Genomic DNA, 23,876 nt, shown 5'->3' on the forward strand with positions numbered 1-23,876 from the left:
TCAAGTATGGCGGGGCAGCTATTGATAAGCACCTTGGCACCTCTTCCCCGCGTTAGAAGCTCTCTTGATAGGAGGTACCTAAGCAGCTACTACCTAAACAGTGAGCAGGTGAGGGAGGCACTACCCTGAAGTATTGTATTGTACCTAATGTAAGCCAGACAAGCCGTAGAAGGGTCAAGCGGTCTGTCCATCGTAGATCCCTAACTTTGAACCTGAACCTACATATTTCATATTTACATATTTACATATTTACATACATTTGCTCACTTCATTCTCTGTCTTAGAGCTGAAGGGTTACACGCCCACCTCGTGTCTCTATCGTTAGGTATAGCTTGTTTACTTACTTGCTTGCTTACTTTCTAAACAACTACTTGCTTATGCTTGCTGCTTAATACGTCTTTACCCTCTCTCCTACGTTGGCATCTATAGCTACGCCGTAACCCTAGCCAAGAATTTATCATGTCGCTCCCTTCCAACGTCCACGTCTCTAAGCACCCGTGCTTGGTGGCCAAGCTAAGTCGTCTACGGTCTAAGAGCACAGAGTCTCGAGAAGTCAAGTCTTTAATAAATGACATCTCTTTGATCCTCGGATGCGAAGCTCTGGCTGCATCCTTGACGCCTGTTGATGGACCAAAGGTATCCTCATATCTAACCAACCGTCTTATCCATCTTCTTTATACCATTTTCCTTCATATCACATACCACATACCACATTGGGATGTCGTACCCGTATAGGTGGTAGGCTATGCATGGTTAACACGGCATTTCTCCACGTAGGGCGAGACTCCCATCGGGTACGAATATACCACAACGACGCTACGGCCGGAAGCTCTATCAATAGTCCCTATCCTTAGATCGGGTCTCGGTATGGTAGAAGGTGTGTATCTAGCTCCTTTATTCTTGTCCTTGTATACAGCTCTTGAACCTAATGCATACATAACTCCAAGCGATACAAACCCTACTTCCTGAACCCGTCCCCGTACACCACTTAGGCTTGTATCGGGAGCCCAGCACGCTCGAGCCCGTCGAATATTACAACAATCTTCCACATCATGTCTCTACTTCGGCGAGCGAGCCTGGAACGAACGCGTCGAGTTTAGCTATCATCGTAGACCCCGTTATCGCAACCGGAGGAACTTGTGCGGCTGCCATACAGACGCTCAAGGAGTGGGGTGCTAAGCGCATCATTGTCCTATCTGTCATTGCGGCCGCCGATGGTGTGCGGCGCGCTGCCGAGGAGTGGCCCGAGGCTGTGGATATATGGGTTGCGGGCGTCGACGCTGAGCTCACACCGAATGGTATGCTCAAGCCGGGTGTGGGAGACGTGGGAGATCGTTTGTTCTTGACAATAGGGAAGTAAAGATACCAATGATAGATCATCCGCATGAATGAAATGAATATTAGCTAGACTAATCACTTATGATCATTATAATGGTGCATATCTCTCCTCGTCTAATGTAGTCCGATTCTTCCAGCAATCCTCGATCCATTGCCGCGATACTACCCTGGGAACAGGGGTTCGGGTGCTAATGAATGAGCGTACTTCTGCTGCTCGCTCCATCTCACCAGTCTCACTATCACTTATTATTACCACGTGCGTTGTACTTCTATCGCCTAGATCGTCAATTATAGACCCTCCTCCATATTTAACCCAATTCTTCAGCTTGAGACATGATATGGAAGGGACCTCGTCTGTTGCTGCGAAGTGTACCCTTGCGCCCCTAAATATATAGCTCCTCAAACCACCAATGTCATGGCCGTGATCGGCTAGCTGGTTGAGAAATTCTTCCTTGTTAAACGGCTCTCCGACGATGATTCCCTTCTTTGGCATCGACTCGAGCAGTTGTCTCAGGTCCTTCAAATTTAGATCTCTGGCGTAACTATCGCCAAATTCATCCACATTGTCCTCTGCGTGGCGCATCGTGGCCTCGGTAGCGTGGAAGATGTGTCCCGTCTCGAAGGGGAGGAGGAAGTCCCTGTCGCGCTGTGCCAGGCAATCTAACACCCACTTCGGTTTGATAATGTCAACGTCTCCAGCTTTCATCAGGCTGGCTACCTTGACTACTTTTTTTTCGCCAATAAGGAGCATGTTGGTACCCGGACTGGCTCTCTGCTGTATCTTGCCGCCGTTCTCCTTTATTAGCGTCTCAAGCTGTGCCTTCGACCTCTTAACCGGGGATGTGCAATCCGTTAAGACGCAGAATTCCAGGCCTTCGAATACTTTAGTCTTCGGGCCCTCAAACATAGCCGGAGCGGTATTATCCTGACCCGCGATGACAATTTCTCTCTTAGTTCGCTTGACCGCCCGTTTCCTATGCGATTCCATCTTCATGGCCTTCTCCTCGTTCTCCTTTTCGGCTCGTGTCTTCATGTCTAAGAAGCCTTGGAAATCTAAGCACGAATCCCAGCTCCTGTCAAGCCGTATGCCCCTGAACCGTGGGAATCTTAACGTAATGCCCTTAGCAAACTGATCCGATTCCCCGGCGCTGGCTGCTTTGACGGAAATGACGAGTGATTCGCTCGGGCGAATCCAAACGTCGGGCCGAAGAATCTGATATTTATCTCCACCAGCAAGCTGAATATATTCGCTCGGTGGCTTCTTTGGGTCCCAAGGCTTCCATTTCCCTTCTGTGAGATGTCGAATTTCGGCCAAATCTTCTGCACTGAAACCACCGCCAACTTTCACGAAGCTGTAGCACGTTTCTGGCTTCGCTCCAGCTTTGATGTCGTTTTCCGAAGCACGAAGTCCGCAGAGAAATGAGCCCAATATGCCACCGCGATGGCCGGATCCGTAGTACCCCCCAATGATAATAACTTCTACCGACTCACCGAAACCGCTCATATACTCCGGTTTGACTTTGATCCAATTGTCGCTACGGTCAGCGAGAGTGTACATCGACCTTGGGTTCTTAATAACTAACCCCTCGGAGGCATCCGAGACGATTTTTCGCAGCATTGGCTCTATCGCGTCCGCCGAGTTGGCCTTGTCATATTTGTGGACTTCAAGCCGATATGGTACACCCGGGACGGCTTTTTCAAGCGCGTTCCGTCGATCTCGTAGGGTGTATTGTGTTAACGGTTGGTCATTTAAGTACAGAATATCAAAGACGCGAAGTACTGGTCGAGGTGCGTTGTCGTTATGGTGATTTCGCTGTTCCGCGATCGCTGCCGTCTTCAAAGTACCGAATTTCAGCACCTTGTCAAGTTCTGGGTCCCATACTATCATCTCGCCGTCCAAGATGACATTGCGTACGCCAGGAGCAAAAGCATCCTTCAGGTAGCGGGCCAGTGACGAATTGCCGTCTTCAAAGCTCTCGCCGTAGAGGTAGGTGTAATCTTTGGCTTTTCTTGACCAGAACTTAAATCTCTTGCCGCCGGGTATATTATCATCTTCTTCCATGTGTAGCTGCATCCGCTCGCCATCCAACTTCTCCTCAATCCAGAACTCATCATCGCCTTCCACTCGGTTTATCGAATTGAGTTTGTCAACCATCTTCTGAAAAGAGGTAGACATCTGATAGTGGCAGAGCATAGGCTGGAAGCACTGCATCAATGTGACACTCGTTTGGCCATCCGTAAGTCGGAATTTAGGGTCGTAGAGATCCCAGCAAACTTGGCGGAGACTTGACGACACGCTGAATAAATCCTGAGCATCAGGATGCCACACATCCATAAAAGTCCTTTCCGTCGCTCCCACCCTCATCTGCTTTAAGATAATACGAATGAGCCATTTCAATTCTTCCGGATTCATGCGTTGATAGAAGATTTCGAATATCGGTAGCTGCTCGCTCTCACCGGACGCGGCCGCCAGCTTGTCTAACATCTCATTAACTTCAGCAATACGCATATCTCCGGGCTCTATACGCATGGGCCTTTTTGATAGCACGTCGAAGCATCGCCCGGTGAAGTCACCAGCAGCCCGGCCGGTTGTTGACTTGCTCGGCATCTTCCAGTGTAGAAGATCATAGCCATCTTCGGAATTCCTATCAATTCTCATCAACTTTACGAGTAGCCTGCTGATATTTCCCTCCTTGAGCCCGTACATCCCTCTGTCCCGGTCTGAATTGGATAGGATCAAGCGCATAGCAGGGTAGATATCGTTTCCCACCTCTGTGCGCCATCTTGATATGAAGCGTTCTATGATATTGCGTTTTTGCTCGTGCGGAGAGAGCTTATTTTGTTTCTGAGATGCTGCTCTAGTGCGCGCAAGTTTAGGGCCGGCCTGCGGTTTATTGTCACTCAGAGGGTTGAAGAGATCCTTATATAAGTCTGAAAAGAATAATGTTCTCGAGTGATTCTTTGGTCGGTTTGGATATCTCGAAAGTAAGTCAGTTTATATATCTTAGAAACCGATCCCCGATAACTGACTTTGCGTCTAGCTCTTGGAGCGTTTGCCCTCCCGTCTCATATTGACGGCGCTCCTCATCCTCGGCGCCCGCATCCCGTATCTTTCGACGGCGCTGGCTCATCTTCTTTGACTTCTCGAATCTGAGTGGACAAATTGATCAACGATTTTTCAATTGATGCAATATCATTTTTTAACTTCATGTCCTCTCATAATTTGAAAATCAATTGAATAAGTTATGTTGATGTAAGAGTTAAAATGCTTTACAAAGACTTCCCTTTAGAAGGTGCAATGTTGCCTAGCAGCAGCAACCCCCGGTGTTCTGCCTGTTGGCTCTATCTGGACAGCTGGAATGACGTATCTTTGTATTGTACCTTTACCTTTTACAGATTTAGCAGCTGCAACATGCACGTATTCTGCTTATGTAAACCCTAGGTTATTGGCTGCATTTCTAGCGCGGCTCATGCACATTAAATTTTATAGTGTGGGGGTTTCAATCAACGCGTGCAAACGCGACACATGGACAATTGACTTACTTTTTTGATAGGTGCTAGAACCCTTGAAGGTAACACCTACCCCTACCTAACAAAACACAAGTCTTATGTATTCCGTAGCCCTCAGTCGGGGCAGGAACACGCTGCTGACACTTGGACCAACACTCCCTCGTAAATTAAACGCAGTCCGATTGACTTAATTAACTCAACAAAACCTACGAGCCCAGCAATCTCGAAGTTCCTGTATGACTACTGGTCTTTTTCGATTGCTGCCTTCAAGACCCTTGCGTCCTCGACACTCGTTTCCGTTTCCACGTATACGTTCGCATGCAATCGCTTATCTCTCGGTCTCTCCCCGTATTACCATGTTGGGTAGAGCTGTTGTAAGAGATAAAAAACAGGCGAGCACATCCGCACAATCCGGCAGGAATAAATTCGCGAAGAGTAGCTCTTCCGCTCAAGATGGAAATCTCACCAAGTGGGCATCATCCTCCCACGCGGGGCGTGCCAATTTATCGTCAGGCGCTACATCAGGGTCTATGAAGGCAGCAAGCAACAATAGTGAACCGTTACAATCCAAATCCGATAATGTACAGCAACCTCGCCGTCCGTACAAACCATTTTCTCCTGTCACCTCAACCCGAAGCATCACCGAACGCTCCAGTAGCCTCGCCTCGCTATGTAGCAATGCCGGGTCATTCCAAGAAGCATCGGCGCCTGCTCGTGTTTCCCAGGGCAAGGCAGGCGCATCTGCCTACTTCGTAGAAGATGATTTTAGCGACGATAATACTTTAGAGTTGGACCTGGATTATCAACTTCCTGCATCTCTCCCTCCCCAGCCAGCCGCACCGAAGCCCCGTGCGGACCCGGTACTTCAACCGCCTACCAGCCAAATATCATGGTCTTCGTCACCGCAAGAACATCGCCACCCCCCGCCAAACCCCCAGAGACCGTCGAAACGAGGTTCGCCGGACGATATCTCGCAACCTGACCCGCCTCGACCTGTGAAAAGGGTATTACCCACGACGTGGAAAGCAACACTAGCTGCTACTTCTGCGTCATCACCCGAAGATAACACCGAGAAGAGGGAACATCCAGTTACTCCAGCCCCTAAAAAGAACCAAGATTCGCTTTGGGATACGACGCAAAGCGAGATAAAGGAGCGTCGGAAGCAGCTCAAGAATCAGAATAAAAAGTCTGGACCTGATTCACTGGAGACTCTTGCCGCTACAGAAGACCACGTTAGACGCAAGGCCAAGGCTTCTGCCATTTCATTGAGTACCGAGCAGCAGCATGTAATCGATCTAGTCGTCCGCGAGAATCACAGCGTATTCTTTACCGGTCCGGCTGGTACTGGTAAGTCTGTATTGATGCGAGCCATCATCGCAGAGTTGAAGAAAAAGTGGGCACGAGATCCGGAACGTCTCAGTATAACAGCTTCTACTGGTCTTGCTGCTTGCAATATTGGTGGTCAGACGCTGCATAGTTTCGCTGGTATCGGTCTCGGGAAGGACGACGTGCCCACCCTGGTCAAAAAGATTCGTCGAAATGCCAAGGCGAAGAACAGATGGCTCAAGACGAGAACTCTTATCATTGATGAAGTTTCCATGGTTGATGGTGAGCTCTTTGACAAGCTGGCACAAATAGCACGCACTCTTCGAAATAACGGTAGGCCCTGGGGTGGAATCCAATTGGTCATTACGGGCGATTTTTTCCAGTTGCCTCCTGTCCCCGATGGAGGTAAAAAGGAAGCCAAGTTCGCATTCGAGGCTGCGACCTGGAACACATCTATCGACCATACTATTGGATTAACGCAAGTCTTCCGTCAAAAGGACCCTGGTAAGTAATAATATCTTTAATTGAGTTGACTCATAGTTTATCACTACTAATATTGGTTAGATTTTGCCAATATGCTGAATGAGATGCGTCTCGGTCGGATCAGTGAGGATACGATACGAACGTTCAAGAGTCTATCGCGGCCGTTAAACTTCGACGATGGTCTTGAAGTGACTGAATTGTACTGGCTTCCTCCCTAGAGAAGTATTTGAATAAAGTGTGCTAACTTTGCCCTTAGATTCCCAACCCGCCAAGAGGTTGATAGGTCCAACGAATCCCGATTACGCAATTTGCCTGGATCCATATATCATTACGACGCCAGTGATTCGGGCGAGCCTAATCTACGAGAGAAGTTACTTTCGAATATGATGGCTCCCAAGGCTGTGGATTTGAAGAAAGGTGCCCAGGTCATGCTGATCAAGAATATGGACGACACGTTAGTGAACGGTTCACTTGGCAAAGTGGTCGGGTTTATGAACGAAGCTACATTTGAGATTTGGGGTACCCGCGGTGAGGAGGCTGGATCAGCTGAGAAAATTAAGGCGTACACTCGTGACATTGAAAAAATAAAGGACAACAAAGAGTACCCACTTGTCCGCTTCAACGCCACAGATGGGACCCATAGACATCTGCTTTGCATCCCAGAGGATTGGAAGGTTGAACTACCTACTGGCGAGGTCCAAGCATCGCGAAGACAGCTACCCCTTATTCTCGCCTGGGCTCTCTCTATCCACAAGGCCCAAGGCCAGACTCTGGAGAGAGTCAAGGTTGACCTTGGTAAGGTGTTCGAGAAGGGACAGGCATACGTTGCGCTTAGTCGAGCTGTGAGCAAGCAGGGGCTCCAGGTACTGCGTTTCGACAGTAAGAAAGTTATGGCTCATCCCCGAGTCATAGGGTTTTACAATAGGCTTTACAGCGCGGAATCTGCGATCAAGACGAAGAAACCAGTGACGATTTCAGACTTTGCTGCCAAGGGAACTTTGGTGTCTTCCAAGGGGAAGCGTACGGATATCGTTGATCTAGACGATGAAGAAGAGGCTATGGCAGCATACGGTTAAGGGTGCATTTTTACAGGGTGTAACGATATAATCAATAGCATCTTCCATCGGGGCAGGCTTTTTGCGGCAAGCAACATGATTAGGTACTTGACACCAGCTTACTAAAGTCATGGAACGAAATGAAATAAATAGGAAATATTAAAGCGTAGCATTGTTGCTAGTATATACGTATTAAGTGTTGTGGAGTATCTTGAATGAACATGTTAACCAGTATAAATGGTTATTATCTGATGGCTTCAATGTTCCTGATATAATACATGAGATCCTTATAATCTACATAGTACCTACTGAGCTAGGAAATCACTTTACATGTGATTGGTGTTGTCACTGTGGGTCTATAGGCTGTTATCGATAAGTAAAGCTTAGATTAATGTTGTCTAACAAACCAAAAGACTAAAATATACATCGACTAGTTAATTCCTACCTGAAGCGGCATTCCGTTCAACGTTCAACTTTCATTCAAAGTACAACGTACAAAGTATTCACGTCAACTCCGATCACCTGCTGTGCTTCTACCAATTAGACGGTTCTCTGTTATTGTTCTAGGTAACCACGGCTAAATAAACCTGTCAATTATACATCTTGCGACAACATTGAATGTCGATGCGACCTGATGCGGCAAACTTCGCAGTGCTGTAGCCGTACTGATTCCTAGATTCCTAGACTACCTAACTAATTCGGCTTCCCGTATATCGACTTCGATTGGCGTGGCAACGGTGATAGTTGTAAAGAGATATTTCCCCAGTTGCAGCAATACAGCATTTGTCGCCGAGACTACGGATACCTATTCGTTCCTATCTACGGGTTTCAAGGAATTCAGACTTGTATAATTTTCTGAACTCCCGACCATGGTTTAAGAATATCGACTTGGAGATATAGACGCCCTCTTCCTCTAGACGGCATACCGAATAAACCTACTCCCCAGAAGCGATAAGACTACTAGCGAGGAGTCTCATGTGATTTCACAAATACTAGACGCGTCTAGCAGCTGTTACCTTTCTTATAACAATCCAAGAGTCCAAGAGTTTTAACGCCGGTCGGTCCAGCAGGTGACAATGGCTGAGGATGCTAAATTATCAAAGTGGCTGGGTAGCTATTATATGGTAACCCTTAAAGAACCATTCGGCCAACGTCTTCAGGGAATCTTAACTGGTCTTATTCCTCAACAACATCTTACACTAGACCAAGGTAAGTTCCAAGGTTCATAATAAACATCATCAAGAGGTCGCCTAAATAGGAACGTTGGCTAACGTAAAGTAGCTGTGGGAGTAGACACAAATCAATACTTCGGACATGTGGTCATCAGCGCGAGCAATGTTAACGATATTTCCCTAACCTCAAATCCTACTCTAAATCCTACTCTCACAACTGCTGAAACTACACCTACTTCAACAACGGCGCGCCCCTCGGCCTTCCAAGATCCTGCAATCTTGAGCCTGACTCCCAAAACGAGCACAGCTCCTCCCCGCGACCCACGTTATCATGCTCAGCCAAATATCGCAGAGAAGCGGGATCCCCCAGTCATCCCCAATCCTGCCGATCGCTTGACATACTCTTCCCCGGATGAGGTGACCGATGTAGCTACCACTACTACACTTACACTTAACGCCTCTACATCGAGATTACGAACTTCCCCGACTCCTCATTCCAGGCGAAGCACCATAACAGAACACAGGGCCCAGGTAGCTCCCACTATACCTGACGAACCGTCCGATTCCCGAAAAGACAATCGTAAAAGCACACGAGGCCGGGGTCGACGTAGGAATAAAATGGCTGATAGCAATGGTTCTCCAGCACAGCAAACCAACCGAGGCCCAGGTTGGAGAGAGACGCCTATCCTCGAATCCACCAGGTCATTTCAGCCGTTCGCAGCACTAAAGAAGAGCCAGAAAAGTAGAGTGGAGGGAAATCTGGAAAATGGATGGGCTTCGGAGGACGTTACGGACGTGCAAGAAGCGGGAGACTTTGACTTTGAAGGCGGCCTTGCTAAATTTGACAAGAGAAAAATATTCGACGAAATGAAAGAGCAAGATCAGATCGATGAGGCCGAACGCCTGGTATCCCACAACCGTCTCCCTCGGCCTAAGCCTGGAACGGCGGGCGGGAAGAATCTTCATTATAGCGAGAATGTATTGGATCTTCCTTCGTCGGCATCCAAACCGAAAGACGCCCCTGGCGACTACTGGAAGAGTGAGGCTGATGACGATCTTGCCAACGGGGGCGATCGTGCAAGCGTAGTAGAGGGTAGCGGACGTAATTCTCGGCTAAGAGGGGATTCTCGATTGTCCACGACCCGGCGTTCACAGTCTCGCAAGGCCAGCACCACAGCGAGTGTTGCTGGCTCGAGTCGAGTCAACTCAGGGGTAAATTCATTCTCCTTCGCTAGTCTTCCTTTAACTATACGTTTAACTAATGTATTCTAAACAGGGTATCTCAACACCTAGCGGATTCTACACCGTTAATTCCAATCGCCGGATCGAAGCTATTGCCCACCTCCCGATGCAGACACTTGAGAATGTGGCGCGTCACGAATTTGGTTTTAGTGAGGACCTTTTAGCCGAAAATGCAGGCCGCGGCATCACCGAAGTCGTAATGCGTGTTCTTGACGATCCCGCTATTAGACTTCGTGCTGCCGCAGCGTCGCCGCCAAGTACAACCACCATAGTTGTTCTTGCTGGTAATAATAAGTCGGGAATCCGTGCCTTAGCGGCTGCCCGCCACCTTCGAAACCATGGGATTAACGTCCTAGTGTGCGTGGTCGGCATCGAGCGGGAGCGGGAGCTGCTGGAAGACATGAAAAAACAAGCTCGTCTCCTTCGCAACTTTGGAGGCATCATCTTCACAAAATCAGAGCTTTTCGAGCATGTCAGCCAAGCTAGTAACACCTTAGAGACAGCTTCGCAAGGCTTCGTTACCCTAATCATCGATGCACTCCTAGGGCTTACGACGCCATTTGAAGAGCTACGAAAGTCTGACCAGGCCACTACGTATGAACTTATGGAATGGTCAAACAGAAACGAAGCTTTTGTTATGGCAATCGATCTGCCAAGTGGCATCGAACCTCAAACCGGCCGTGTCAACGTCATCGACGGAGCTAGGCTCTACGTCCACCCCCGTTACGTTGTTGCCCTCGGCGCACCGAAAGTTGGTCTGTTGAAGGCACTGGAGTCGGGCGATGACCGAGACATCGGCATGGTAGGGGAGTGGAAGCTTTACCTGGCTGACATCGGACTTGGTCCGGTCATCTGGCGTAAGGTTGCGACTAAGATCCGTCGCGGTATCGATTTTGACGATAAATGGGTGTTGGAGCTGCGATACCAACGTGAAGGAGAGGACGACTAGATTACTTAGTTACCTATATATCCAAGTCCGCACGGAGGCCGGGTTGCATATACGATGTGCTTGGTTATTGCGGAATGAGCATACACGTGCCTCTACACCGTTCGCAATTGAGCAAGAGGCATAATTTGCTCTTAGCGAGTTCTTTCTAGTCTATAAGGCTACAGCGTTAAGTAATGGTAAATGGTAAATTTACAGTCTACGACCATCATGATAAGGGAAAAGATGGAGATGGAGGTTAGATGGTGGCATAGGAACAGCATATCAGCGCATCCGAGTACACTCAAGGCCTGTGCATTCTCGACGCGGCATTAGTCCAGTCTACATGCCTCTACATGTAGGAACGCCTTACGGGGTGACGACGGGGTATACAAGAAAGTTCATCCGTTACTGCGCGTATCATTAGAAGCCTAACCCTAGGATAGGGCCAGCGAAGTTACAGCGCCGATCCTCGTCGGGTGAGATGGCAATGAATAAAGAATTTATTTACAATCATGGTGTTAGGTGTACCTCCTTGTCTAATACCTTGGTACTATGTAATACCTACATAGTGATGATAATGGAGAATGCCCTCTCCGTGATGCTGTAGCCCTAAATTTGTTTACATGGAGAGGTGGATATACGTCTTACCAGTCTTGCTCGGGGTGGTTCAAATCCTCCGAAGCGCGAGGAGGGTAGAGTAATTCCAGATGTACTTCTATATAATAGCTCCCTCGGACTTCGGTGATAGACAAGTATGTATCTTTACAAAGATCGTCGATGATACCGAGCTTAGACTCCCGATCTTATTCGGATCTATACATATAATCCGTATCCCACCAGCACCAGCATCAGCACCAGCACGGAGCTTTACACTTTACATCCCTGCTAGCTTTAACCCTGGCCGCTCTGGTATCCAATAAGATAGAGAGATTTACTCAGCAAATCTGCATCTGCATCTGCATCGACAGGGGCCAGCTTAGCTACACTACTATCACTTTACGTCCAATGGTGTCACGCATGGCATGGCATGTTCCCCCCCTCGTACGAGGAAGCTTCCGGACCAATGTTTAACACTCGACTTGCGTAAGGTTGTCGTCGTTGTAGCTGCAGCTGTGTGTGTGTATGTGTCCCTACGACACCGAAATAAAAGCAGGCTTACCTACCACGACATCCTCGAGCTTAGCTTGTACTCCTTTTTCAATATGGAACCTCCGGTGAAGTATCAACCGCGCCGAAGCATCCTTGATAGACCTATACTCATTGCTATTCCCATCCTAATCGGGCTGTTCCTTACACGATCGCCTTTCTTCATGACTGCTCCGGCTCTGGATCCCGCTACGGCGGGTAGTGTGGTTTGGGCTGATGCTCCTATCAAGTTGGTGACAACTCCTCAATTTGAGACCAAGAAGGTATTTCTCCCATGTCACAAGCGCAGACAAGATCAGTATAAGCCAACTAACACCACCTTGCCTCCTCGATAGACCGATATATTCACCACCGGCGCCACGCACATGGCCCTCCTACACAATGCCATCCTCCGCGGTTACAACTCAGTCTACCAGCAAGCCCCGCACGTCAAGCCCGGCGACAAGGCCGACTTCATCGGGTACGCCTTAACATGGCACAAATTCGTAGCCTCGCACCACGACGACGAGGAAGCCACCTTATTCCCTAAAGTCGAGGCCGTCCTCAACGACAACACCATCTGGGCCGACACTCACAAGGAACACGAGGCGTTCCTAGGCGGACTGGCCCGGTTCGAAAAGTACCTCCGCAGCGTAGAACCCAAACCCTCGACGTTCGACGGCGCGGAACTGGTCAAGATCATGGAGTCCTTCCAGGAGCCCTTCGAAGCGCATTTCCACAGCGAAATCGCCACCATCGCCGCCCTATCCGACCACGCGAACGCTCCCGCGCCGGGATCCGCCGCGGCAGAGGAGGCGTCGGCTACGTTTAAGAGCTGGGGCAAGACGACGGTGACCAAGGCCGGGACGCTCGACGTGGTGCCGTTCTTCCTGCTGAACCTGGACGGCACGGCTGAGGACGGCGCGTGGGCGAATTGGCCGCCTATCCCGGCTCCTATCAAATGGGGACTCGTGAATGTTGCTGGCGCGTGGCATGGTCGCTGGTGGAAGTTTAGCTCTTGTGCGGGAGGGCGGCCGAGGAAGCTGTATGCGTTACAGTAGGTTGGCGTCGGAGGGTAGCGTGAGAGGAAAGGGGTGCTGGGAGGGGTGGAGGGAGAAGTCCAACGAGGGAGTAGTAGTATGATACCCAGGTTGTGTTGCTTGGAGCCGAATGTTATGAATGATGCTTTGTTCCTTTCGTATGATAGCTATAGCTACCTAAGGCACTTATACAACGTACGGTGGTGTACTAGCATTCCTATTAACTTTACTCGACGGCTGGGACAATAGTAATGGATAAATATAGTCTGTTTATGCTGTTCATTCGCTTGCCCCGAAATATCGTCCATGCTTCATTACTTCATATACGTTCTCGGCCGATGGAGCATTTACAGTAACAGAAGTATATAGGCCGTATTTACTTCCGCTGACTTATAAATCGTAAGAGCGTAAGCAACTGTCTATCCTAATCCTAATCCTTTACTTTACTTTACTTTACTTTACTTTACTTTACTTTACTTTACTTTACTTTACTTTACTTTACTTTACTTTACAGAACACTAGCAGCAGGAAGCATTTATTACCTCCAGGTAAAATGTACATTCGTATTAGTTATACACTTTAGAAGATAATATTCTCTCACGCAAAGCGGCAACAGCAGACAAAGACCAAAACATCCAAAGTATCGTTAAACCTTTTACTTAGCGTCCGATGACCTACTTCATATTTTACGTACACGCGAAGGAGATCGAAAGTCTAACGAGAACCCGCCAACTTCCAACGTACTCTTGTCTCCTCCAGAGGAACCCCCTTACCATATACGACTTGGCTGACTGACTACCTACTTTGCTTAGGCCTTCTTCCTCAGGACGAAGATCTCGCCCGAAGCCTGGTTGTCAGAGCTGACGAAGAGTCGCTCGCCGGCCTGGTCCCAGCTCAGACCGGCAAGACGCCAGCAGGAGCTCATGGTCAGGGAGGGCGAGTTGCAGCTGCCCGGGTTCTGGGCGCCGATGATGTTCTTGTAGCCGGTCTTGCTGTCGGCCGCGGCTACGGGCTCGTACCCGCCGTCCGCGTTCTTCTTGAAGGGGACCTCGGCGACGAAGTACCCCTGAGCGGGCTGTCGGTCCCAGCTGCCGTGGAACGTGATGTACAGGTTCTCGCCGGCGGGGTCGAAGGCGTTGGTGATGGGCGCCATGTGTGCCGGGAACGATAGACGCGGTGGGATGGCCTTACCCTCGCACGAGGCGTCGTTGAAGGTCGAGTTGGGAGATACGACGAATTGCGAGCCGGTCTTCAGAGCAGTGTTGTCGCGGAAGTTGGACGGCTCCCACACGGTGAAGCAGGTCGGGTAACCGAACCAGTTGTTCTCAAGGGGCGCGGCGGGATCTCCGACTAAACGGCAATGGCAACATTAGTATTTTATTTTTTATTTTTATTTGCCAGACTCTTTGAGACTTACGGTAGTTCAGCTCCTCAGCAGGGTTGTCGATGTGAATGTCCGACGACTGGCCGTTAACGGTTCTCCTGAAGTCGTCTCCGCTATTCTCGGCACCCCATACGTGGCCGTTGGGGTCGAAAGCAAGGGCAACTTCGTTACGTAGACCGTAGCCTAGCACGGTACCTTGGCTGTTGAATTGGTAGCCGTTGGCAGGCGCCTTGCTCACGTCAAAGACCTTAACGATGGCACGGCCGACGCTCGGGTCGATAGTTGGGTTATCCCAGTTCGAAGCGGCGCCGACGGAGACGATGATCAGGTTCGGGTTCTTGGGGGAGACGAGGGTGGTTCGGGTCGAGTGAATACCCTGGCCAATGCCGCTAACCACGGTCTTCTGGTTCGTAAGCGTCAAGGCGGCAGCATCGTATGTCCACGACCAGGCTGTCGTCTGGGAACTGGCGTAGAGGGTCTTGCCATCAGGTGTCAAGCTAAGACCGTGGTTGAGACCCGAGTTTTGGAAGAGGGTCTTGGTGCTGTTGATGCAACCATCCGGGCCGAAAGTGTGGACTGAAATACCAGAGGTGGCTTGCAACACTAGCATGTGGCCGAGGGGGTCAAAGATGATAGTTCGGGGTTGACGAAGACCGCTGGCGATCTTGGTCACCTGCCAGCCGGAATCAACAGTGAAAGCATATCGGGGAGCATCAACGCCAGAGCAGCTGCTTGGGAAGGGGAATGTTGGGGGATTCTGCGATAGAACTGACGTATCTAGTATTAGCATTACCCCTATTATTTCTATATTACCGGTAACAAAGACTACTCACCCTGGCCCACTAGGGCGGCCACCACCGAAGCCGTCGTCAACAAACGCATGTTAATATCCGATCTATGACAAGTATAGAACTAAGTAGTTAACCTTAATCACCTAATGGAACGCAAAGTCCTTTGAAAGAGCTAGGACCGAGTAGGTTACAGAGGAAGTATCGTGTTATATAGCAACGGATCTACAGCTTCTCCCACAAACCCACTCCTGATGATGCAACGCCATGCTCCGTAGGAAGCCATCTTGAATGCGGAGAGTCCACGAACCGGGGTTCTTGGCGCTTTGAAGTAATTAATAGGCAGGTATCTCGAGACGACCGTCCAAGGGGAGGCGAGGGCTGATTGGACAGGCTGTTGACAGGTCGATCCCCTTTAGGCAATGGGGGTCAAAATTTCCTTATATAGCAGACATTACACCATGTCGGCCTAAGCTATAGGGTATGTAATAATGGATATGACAAAATAAGGTGTTGTTGTTTTCGGCCTGCGGAGGCAAGATCTTTTATTGATGTAATTAGGCGGAAAGACAAAATGCAACTCGGCAAGATCGAGTCTCGCCTGGGGTCCCCGCAGACACTCACTCGCCTCTCACCGGCAGATGTAGAGAGGGATGCTCAATAGTGTAACAAATAACCGGTACCATAGAATAGGCACGCCTAAACATCACTGCCAAATAGGCAACCCGTCAGGAACAAGCGGCATGAACTATCAAGACGGTGTCGTAAGCTTGGGTGACATGCTCTTGAAGACAAGATATTTTTAATATGCAGTGACCTCACCATACCTCGTCAAGACCGCACTCTATTAGTTGCTCGTGGCAAATAGGCCGTATAGGGAGTGGCAGTTAATATGGGGAATCGAACTGCTAATATTTTAGATCTTATGACGGAGATGATTATCGCGAAGCACGTTCTGATACCGCAGTCTTTGAGATCTGCCAGGCGTGGGCACCTTCAAGAGTTGGCTTTCATAAGATGTCGTCAATCCTGGCGATATATTCGACCCGTCAGAATATTGTGCAATATACTATCCCATATAGAGCCAAGTCGAATATACTGACGAAATCGTAGTTTTAAGCTCGTCGTTGGAGGAAATCAACTTCCTTGTAAGGAGATATCGTTATGTAAGTATAACAGAATGACAAGCAATCGAAGCCGGAAAGTCAATAAATACTATTCCCAAACCGTGGATCGTGATAGACGGTAACTCGATCGATTAAGGGCATGACGAGTTCGAAGATAAAACTCGGTGGGCGCGACTACGAGCCTTGATATACGAAATAATAAGTCCTCGCGCCATTGTAGTTATCGTCGACGAGCTGCCTCTAAATAGTCATTATCCTACTATGTGTGCCCTATGTGATTCAAGCGGTAGATCGTCGAGAAACATTGTGGATAAAAGCTCGTGGAAGCTGAATTATATCCAACAAGTTTGCTGAGCTGGTCTGGTCCGATACCAGCTGCTAGTGTTCTGGAACATTGAAATTCTGGAGAACTTCTGGGGAATCTCCAAAATTCAGGTTGGCCCTAAATCTATTTTTATGAATCAATCTGAACCTTAAGCCATTGCCAACTAACCTAGGTACTTCGTACTTTGAGCCACTTGTGCTACCTATGCCCCAGTTGCCCGGAAAAAGATCTTCCCCGTAGGTTGTGGGTCGAGATAACGCCACCTAACCAATTCAATCACAGCCTCCAAGGGATGATAAGTATCAATTGCACAGTGCATGTCTTTGTCACGCAGAACCCTGATTGGTTGTTTGTCCCTATTCTAAGCATAATTTCACCACTGGGCCTGTCAAACGTACCTTAATCGTTAAGGCCTAATTGGTTTTTCCCACTGTAACCCCCTTCGTCTCATGTAATCTCATTCCCAATTTTTTGACCTCGTATCCATTTATTCCGTATCTGGTCTTTCATTCCAACTTTACCAGAACCCCCTTTTTTTTTTTTTAACATTGTCGCCCCTCGGCAACCTTTTGCGCCTGCTTTATGTATTGTCGCCGTTGAATTTTATCGACGGCACCAATGCAGTCGTTTTCGATCTGCTAGATTGATACGATAAAGTTCAACCTTGTTAACTGTTAACTGGTTGAACGACGTCAAAAGGGACCCGGTAGCGTGTCTGACGCGTATGCATATTGATCGTTTATTTGCCTATTGACCGTTTATTTGCCTATCGACCACCAACCTATTCATCAATACCTTCGCCGTCATCGAACCTTTTGAGAGGGGATCTTTCCCTTGCCACTCGCTACTCTGCGCATTTCACTAAGACGAATATACGGATAGACGGCGGTAGCGGGGTCTTTTCTGTATGATTGAATAAACCATCTTCGATTACGACAACCACGATATAATCAACGACTTACCGATTGTACGAAACAAACTCAACCTCTCCTCTCCGACTGCCGTCTGCGAGGGCGTCGCTAAGTTCCATTATGGATCTGCTTCGGCGCGCTTATAGGCGTGTGCCTGCAGCCATGAGCACGCCTCAGCTTCCCACCTCGGGCGAGAAGAGACCTCAGCTCAACAGGTTAACATCGCGACTCGCTTTCTTCAGAAGACCTCTCAGATTAAAAGGCAACTCCAGCATATCTGTCCCGTTAGGCGTGGTTGTTCTATTTCCATGCATTGTTGTTGTCCTTATCCTCGTGTTATTTGTTAGGCATCCCAGCTCTCCAGGGAGGATATTGATGCCTGCTGGCGCACCACCAGCTATCCGGTATGTTGTTTGATTTCTAATTCTATGTTTGCTTTTGCTAATCGCCACGTGTCTTGGAACAGAAAAATCAGCGAAGAACACGACAAAGTCTTCGTCTCGGGCTGTCTCGAACCCGATACTACCCAAGAACGAGTCAACGGCGCGTTTGTCGTTCTCGCCCGAAACAAGGAGCTTGATGGTGTCATTCAGTCCATTAAGTCTATTGAGCGTCATTTCAACAGATGGTATCATTATCCCTATGTCTTCCTGAACGATGGAGACTTCAACCAGACTTTCAAGGACATCGTTCGCAACTACACTTCTGCTCCGGTCGAGTTTGGCAAAGTTGGCCCAGAGATGTGGGGATACCCAGACTGGATAGACCCGAAAGTTGCAAAGGAGGGTATTGCTAAACAGGGAGACGCCGCTGTGATGTACGGTGGTCTAGAAAGCTACCACGCCATGTGCCGATTCTACTCCGGGTAAGTAAACAACAAGCATACCGATTTCTCAACTTAGCTAATACGACCCAGATTTTTCTATGACCATCCTCTCCTTGCCAAATACGAATGGTACTGGCGTTTGGAGCCCGAGATCAAGTACTTCTGTGACATTACTTAGTATGTTCAGTCTAGGTAATCCTTGATAATCTGCTCGTACCTACTAACGCCAATATGTAGTGACCCATTCCGTAAGATGATCGAGTATAACAAGACTTATGGTTTCACCATCGCTGTTAAGGAGCTTCGCGAGACTGTCCCTAACATCTTCCGATATGCTTCTGCTTACAAGCGCCTGAACAACATTACGTCTCAAGGTCTATGGGAGATGTTCGTCGAGCCCAAGCCGGAGAAGCCGCCGGCTCCTGAGGATGACCCTAACTTCAAGCCGCCACTACCTGAAGAGATATTGCGAAGCGACCCCGGCCGAATGGGCTTGCCCGAAATTGATCCCGAAGCCATGGAGGGTGAGAGTTATAACATGTGCCATTTCTGGTCAAATTTCGAAATCGCGAAGCTTAGCTGGTTCCGAAGCAAAGAGTACAAGGCCTTCTTCGAGATGATGGATCGTAGTGGTGGTTTCTGGATGGAACGAGTAGGTCATTCCAATCATTCGAGTACAATTCAGTCTTGCTAACTATATGCTAGTGGGGTGATGCTCCGATCCATTCTCTTGCTGCCGGTATTCTTCTGGCGCCTCGTGATATCCACTATTTCCGGGACTTCGGTTACCGACATACCACTATCCAACATTGTCCGGCCAATGCCCCTGCCCGCCAGCTTCCTCGTGAACCTTACCTCGAGAAGACAACTCAAGACGAGAGGAAACGAGTCGAAGAAGACGAGTATTGGGACCAGTGGGACCCAGAGAAGGAGAACGGTGTTGGTTGCCGTTGCCGCTGCGATACTGATATCGTAGATGTTGAGGGTAAGGAAGGTTCGTGCTTGGCTGAATGGGTTGACGTTGCTGGCGGATGGGCTAGCCCGTAGTAAGAGTTCGTCAACTCCAGAGACAATTTTGGCAATTCCCGTCAACAACTACGGTTGGATACCAAGTATCTTCTAGTGGCCTTTTTCCAAGGCATTGCCCGGCACAAAATATTAACGATGGAACGACAATTGTATTTGGTCTAAATGTGCTCCTCGTCGCTTTTTTGCCAGCAGAGGAGGGGTGCTTAGAAATGACGGGTTTCGGATAACGGCGCAGCGAAGGCTGATAGGAGTGTAGCATATTACGTATTAGGGGGGTATACATTGGTCCTCAACTTGTACGGCTTGGTAGTTTTGCCATAGAAAGAGGACCTAGAGGCGGTTTGATAGGTTACTTGTCGGTTACCGCCTAGGTCAAGGGTGGCGAACATCATAATTCTGCATGTAGAAGAGTTGCACCCTCATGGTTCAGCTGGGTTGGCATACTATATTGGTCTTCACATCAATCGTACATAATATTCTCGTGTTAACAAAGCGATTTGTTATTCTTTGGAACCTATTCATTTGATATAAGTGTAATCGTAGATGTTGATCCGCGTCAACTTTTGTAATGGTACTCGTACGGACCCTGCGTGTCCCTGTTGGATACCTAGGTAGATATTAATTAAGCCTCAGGTTGGATTCTAGGATGATGTCTACATCTTTCCAATCCTATAACTAAGCTCTAATATAACTCGACTAAGACACTACTTACGACATTCGAGTATACTTTATAATTAGGTGTCTGGAACCGTTTATGATCAACGCCATATGGTTATAGATACCCAGATGGATAAAGTCAAACACACCAATTCAAGATCCTCGGAAGAGATAAATACCACAAACTATGCTCCCTGTATTTGAGCAAGTCTACACAAGCTAGTTACAAGTATCGTGGAATCACTCGGCATGGTATTTTTTAAGTTGATTATAACAGTTACCCTGGATCACAAATGTTAAATCGCTTTAGGTATGGCAACCATACTATGAAGTAACTTAAGATCTTAGCAGATTTATGATCTGTTGGGTGTAAACTGAGCTATTGAGCCCATAGGTAGACATAGATATAAAAAGTATTTGAGAGCAGTGGTTCTTGACCTTTTTTTCCTTTTGAAGCATTACTTATTACTTTTCTTTGCAGTTCGTGGACATACAGGCGTAGATAGTATGGCTAGCCAACAGGTGCCTCTCAAATAGCTACTACGAGTCTTACTAGTCTTATGCCAAATCCTCGATCCATCTTAAACAATTCCAAAGGTGAGATATAGGGACTTAGCTTTGGTAGTACCAAGTGTCACGAGGCGAAACCAAATGGCATAGAAACAACTTCATTGTTCCGTGAGGACCTCTAACCTAACTACGGAACTAAGAATTTAATAAGAATGGAAGTGATAGGGCACTCTGTCGTATCAAACCCTGAATCTTGTTTTTAAATTAGTAGCATTAGACATCAATAAATTAGAGATATTTAAAGGAACTGATCATGAATTGGCAGAGAGTTGTGAAATCAGGTGTGATACAGACTTCCCTATCTTCTAGATAACTACCTTATATTAATTAACTTCCGAAGAGTGATATGGTTAAGAAATAAGATGTCGAAAAGCCTACTTAACCTAGATATATCCTCGATCGACATTGCTAATAGCCTACGGTATGAATATCTCCTATTTCAGTAACCTCTCACTATAGATACTACTATAAGTGAAAACTTGAGCATTGACTCTTAGGTGTTCGATACCACGCTAGATATATTATTACGATTGTCTTTGCGTCTATAATCATAAAGTATTGGCATAGGCGTGAATGCCCATTAAGGAAGAGTCTAGTCGATGATTAGGTATATACTACACATCTCAAAGTAGAATGGCGTCCATATATGCCATAACTCGAATACAGCAACCTTAACTGTTTCCTTAGAGAAAATATAATCTTTGTGTACTAGGCGGAAACCACCAGGCAACTATTGGCCCATTGTCCTAGGACACTACATGGGAACCAGCATGTGCTGTCTAATGAATACTGGCATAATAGGTTAATAGTAACAGCATATATTATAAGTATAATGTTCCGTCGCATCGATTCGATTCGATTCAAGGTATAGACCTGTGATATCAACAGTCCTAGGTAGTAGAATATGAATGTCATCCGAGGAGATGCAGCGTCTCATCCTGGTTATTCAATACCTGCAGTGATGTCCTAAATCCATAGACAGCAAGATATTCACTGGAGATCTAATACATAAGAGTTTGACCAAGAAAGGTGACTTGCATTTGTGATTATGTATCAGTTGGCTATATTTTAATACCTTCCCAACCGTCATGGATGGCGCTAAAGGATTTACAGTCCGAGTGGTTGACTATACATATGTGCCTATAACCTATCGAGCAAAAATTGACTACAAAATCTGGCTTAGACTCGCGATCTACCAATAGCATGATTGCCATCAGCGTGGGATTCATCTTGCGGCAAGATCTCAACACATCCGCGCCTAGTCGCAAGCATATCTATTGGATTCCCTGATTCCTGATAGACTGGTAGGTAAACGCCTCTGACCAACACAGCATGATTTTTCGAATTCTTCCACGTGTATTCCGTGTATCTTATTCGGGAGTCAAAACCCTGAGGGCTTCAATACAGTATAGTCAGGGAGCAATGCAGGGTATATATGCACCTATGGGTCTGGGTACTAAGCTTGACGGAAAGGACAACGTGATTTAATTAGATACTCGAAGTAGCCATCCGCCAATGATGGACGGAGCGAGTATATTCTGCCCCTCAATGGCCATGCAGGACTAAAGTAATTGTAGGTGATACGAAGAACTGTGGCGAGACGAAGATAAGCAGAGTGGCAGAAACAAATCAAGAGGTGTAAAAGACTATGTATACTACTTGGATAGGCAAGCTAGAGCATCGTGATAATGCTCACAAGGCTCGCATCAGTCAACATTCCAATTGCGGGGTCTTCCTACTGTGTCCTGTGCATAAATATAGCCACCGACCATATATCGTACCGCGATGGTAGGTTAGGAGTGAAGGCGGAGGAGTCAGTTGCGCCGCGCAGGCTAACAAAACCAGATGTCGGTGAGAGGAAGCCTGCCTCGACCGCCTGGTAGACGCCTCACACGTTAAACAAGCGGCATACTATACATACTTGGGCGACGTAAGATAGTGAACTGATATCTGTCGCCTCCATCGCCAATGGAATGGCAAGGTGGTATTGTGGGAATTTGCGATGCAAGCCGGGGTCAAGGAAGCTGACATATAGGTATGCAAAACGACGAGTCGGCAACGTCATTGACAAAAGGGGGACATGATGGCGCCAACATGATGGTAAAAGGAGACGAAGTGCTGACTGATCGCTGGACTAATGAGAAGGCGGCGAAGTACACATCGGCTCGGTAAGATACACCATCCTGCTATGCAGGCTACTTCGAACGCGATGCAGGGAAGCGACAAGCATCTCTGACCATCTAAGTAGGACTTTAGTGATTGATGATACGACGAGTAAAGACAAATTGGGGAAGGGGAAGGGAGGGGATGGGGTTGTAGACGTTGCCGGATTTAATTCCCTAACCGTATGAGGACTTCAATTTAGGGGAAAAGGAAAGGGGAATGAAAAGGCAAAAGCGGTACGCGCTGATCGAAAGGCCACTATTACTCGTCGTGTAGATAGGGAGAGGGAGAGGGGGGTAGGGAAACATTAGAGAGACATGAACTTCGGTGTGTTAAGGCTACCTACTAATCAAGTCGATTAATGTAGATTAGAGGGGGAATTCTATTTGTCCAAAAAGGGGTTGTGATGACCCTTTTGCTGCTACTTGAATGACATGGGATTTAATTATCACAGGGAACAGTTGAAGAACTTCGGAGACACTTTGGGTTGTGTTCGGGTAGTAGGCGACACTTAATTCACGTCGCGGAACAATCCAGACTCTCTAACACGGTAGTGTCGACGGCGCTATCACTCGCGTTTGTCTCCCCATATGTAAACCTGACCCGTCGTATCCGGGCGGCGAGATGGGCACGGGATAATTTGATCCGTAAACGGTGGCTATCACGGCAAAGTAGTACATATCGTGCTGAGCTGAGAAAGATGACGAAGCACTTGCGATGCTGGGAAAAACTGGAACATGATCCCCAAGACTAGGTATAGTAATAAAGGGCTAAAGTACTAAGGGCTTAAAAGGAAGGGAAGGGATGGGGGTGGAGGGGGGAAAAGAAAACGTTTCGTGATCCGTTCATCAGACATTTTACGACCAGTTCGGGCTGG

General features: G+C 47.9%; 6 protein-coding genes across 6 annotated transcripts; 4 read left to right on the forward strand and 2 right to left on the reverse strand.

The window, feature by feature from the left end:
• The first annotated feature begins 64 nt into the window (after positions 1-64).
• F5Y00DRAFT_244486 (PRTase-like protein) lies at positions 65-1,418 on the forward strand. The gene is made up of 3 exons (XM_048008835.1): positions 65-636; positions 778-877; positions 948-1,418. Exons 1-3 carry the CDS (start codon positions 460-462, stop codon positions 1,358-1,360), a joined length of 690 nt encoding a protein of 229 aa, XP_047862198.1. The 5' UTR covers positions 65-459; the 3' UTR covers positions 1,361-1,418.
• On the reverse strand, positions 1,419-4,635 carry F5Y00DRAFT_244489 (ATP-dependent DNA ligase). The gene is made up of 2 exons (XM_048008836.1): positions 4,369-4,635; positions 1,419-4,316 (listed from the first exon to the last, which is right to left on the reverse strand). Exons 1-2 carry the CDS (start codon positions 4,467-4,469, stop codon positions 1,427-1,429), a joined length of 2,991 nt encoding a protein of 996 aa, XP_047862199.1. The 5' UTR covers positions 4,470-4,635; the 3' UTR covers positions 1,419-1,426.
• A 3,899-nt stretch (positions 4,636-8,534) lies between these two features.
• On the forward strand, positions 8,535-11,710 carry F5Y00DRAFT_148792 (YjeF N-terminal domain-like protein). Its single transcript, XM_048004486.1, has 3 exons — positions 8,535-8,921; positions 8,994-10,096; positions 10,161-11,710. The coding sequence occupies exons 1-3, from the start codon at positions 8,789-8,791 to the stop codon at positions 11,073-11,075; spliced, it is 2,151 nt and encodes a 716-aa protein (XP_047862200.1). The 5' UTR covers positions 8,535-8,788; the 3' UTR covers positions 11,076-11,710.
• A 546-nt stretch (positions 11,711-12,256) lies between these two features.
• F5Y00DRAFT_264813 (uncharacterized protein) lies at positions 12,257-13,240 on the forward strand (the record flags this gene model as incomplete). Its single annotated transcript, XM_048011711.1, has 2 exons — positions 12,257-12,463; positions 12,536-13,240. The coding sequence occupies 2 exons, from the start codon at positions 12,257-12,259 to the stop codon at positions 13,238-13,240; spliced, it is 912 nt and encodes a 303-aa protein (XP_047862201.1).
• A 678-nt stretch (positions 13,241-13,918) lies between these two features.
• Positions 13,919-15,884, reverse strand: F5Y00DRAFT_148821 (soluble quino protein glucose dehydrogenase). The gene is made up of 3 exons (XM_048004487.1): positions 15,437-15,884; positions 14,637-15,371; positions 13,919-14,569 (listed from the first exon to the last, which is right to left on the reverse strand). The coding sequence occupies exons 1-3, from the start codon at positions 15,483-15,485 to the stop codon at positions 14,028-14,030; spliced, it is 1,326 nt and encodes a 441-aa protein (XP_047862202.1). The 5' UTR covers positions 15,486-15,884; the 3' UTR covers positions 13,919-14,027.
• Positions 15,885-17,216: 1,332 nt separating this feature from the next.
• Positions 17,217-20,101, forward strand: F5Y00DRAFT_244498 (glycosyltransferase family 15 protein). Its single transcript, XM_048008837.1, has 5 exons — positions 17,217-18,158; positions 18,221-18,619; positions 18,671-18,757; positions 18,818-19,232; positions 19,286-20,101. The coding sequence occupies exons 1-5, from the start codon at positions 17,875-17,877 to the stop codon at positions 19,625-19,627; spliced, it is 1,527 nt and encodes a 508-aa protein (XP_047862203.1). The 5' UTR covers positions 17,217-17,874; the 3' UTR covers positions 19,628-20,101.
• Positions 20,102-23,876: the final 3,775 nt, after the last annotated feature.

The sequence above is a fragment of the Daldinia vernicosa genome (genome assembly GCF_022497035.1).
Source record: "Daldinia vernicosa strain CBS 139.73 unplaced genomic scaffold F5Y00scaffold_46, whole genome shotgun sequence".
In the NCBI taxonomy this organism is placed as follows: domain Eukaryota; kingdom Fungi; phylum Ascomycota; class Sordariomycetes; order Xylariales; family Hypoxylaceae; genus Daldinia; species Daldinia vernicosa.

Coding starts and splice junctions, on each gene's coding strand:
- F5Y00DRAFT_244486 (XM_048008835.1), top strand. CDS start 460: ATGTCGCTCCCTTCCAACGTCCACGTCTCTAAGCACCCGTGCTTGGTG. Junction 637..777: donor CGCCTGTTGATGGACCAAAG/GTATCCTCATAT, acceptor TTCTCCACGTAG/GGCGAGACTCCCATCGGGTA. Junction 878..947: donor GGGTCTCGGTATGGTAGAAG/GTGTGTATCTAG, acceptor CATAACTCCAAG/CGATACAAACCCTACTTCCT.
- F5Y00DRAFT_148821 (XM_048004487.1), bottom strand. CDS start 15,485: ATGCGTTTGTTGACGACGGCTTCGGTGGTGGCCGCCCTAGTGGGCCAG. Junction 15,372..15,436: donor GGCCGCCCTAGTGGGCCAGG/GTGAGTAGTCTT, acceptor TAGATACGTCAG/TTCTATCGCAGAATCCCCCA. Junction 14,570..14,636: donor TGCTGAGGAGCTGAACTACC/GTAAGTCTCAAA, acceptor ATTGCCGTTTAG/TCGGAGATCCCGCCGCGCCC.
- F5Y00DRAFT_244489 (XM_048008836.1), bottom strand. CDS start 4,469: ATGAGCCAGCGCCGTCGAAAGATACGGGATGCGGGCGCCGAGGATGAG. Junction 4,317..4,368: donor CTCCAAGAGCTAGACGCAAA/GTCAGTTATCGG, acceptor CTTACTTTCGAG/ATATCCAAACCGACCAAAGA.
- F5Y00DRAFT_148792 (XM_048004486.1), top strand. CDS start 8,789: ATGGCTGAGGATGCTAAATTATCAAAGTGGCTGGGTAGCTATTATATG. Junction 8,922..8,993: donor ACATCTTACACTAGACCAAG/GTAAGTTCCAAG, acceptor AACGTAAAGTAG/CTGTGGGAGTAGACACAAAT. Junction 10,097..10,160: donor CGAGTCGAGTCAACTCAGGG/GTAAATTCATTC, acceptor TATTCTAAACAG/GGTATCTCAACACCTAGCGG.
- F5Y00DRAFT_244498 (XM_048008837.1), top strand. CDS start 17,875: ATGGATCTGCTTCGGCGCGCTTATAGGCGTGTGCCTGCAGCCATGAGC. Junction 18,758..18,817: donor TACTTCTGTGACATTACTTA/GTATGTTCAGTC, acceptor GCCAATATGTAG/TGACCCATTCCGTAAGATGA. Junction 19,233..19,285: donor GTGGTTTCTGGATGGAACGA/GTAGGTCATTCC, acceptor ACTATATGCTAG/TGGGGTGATGCTCCGATCCA.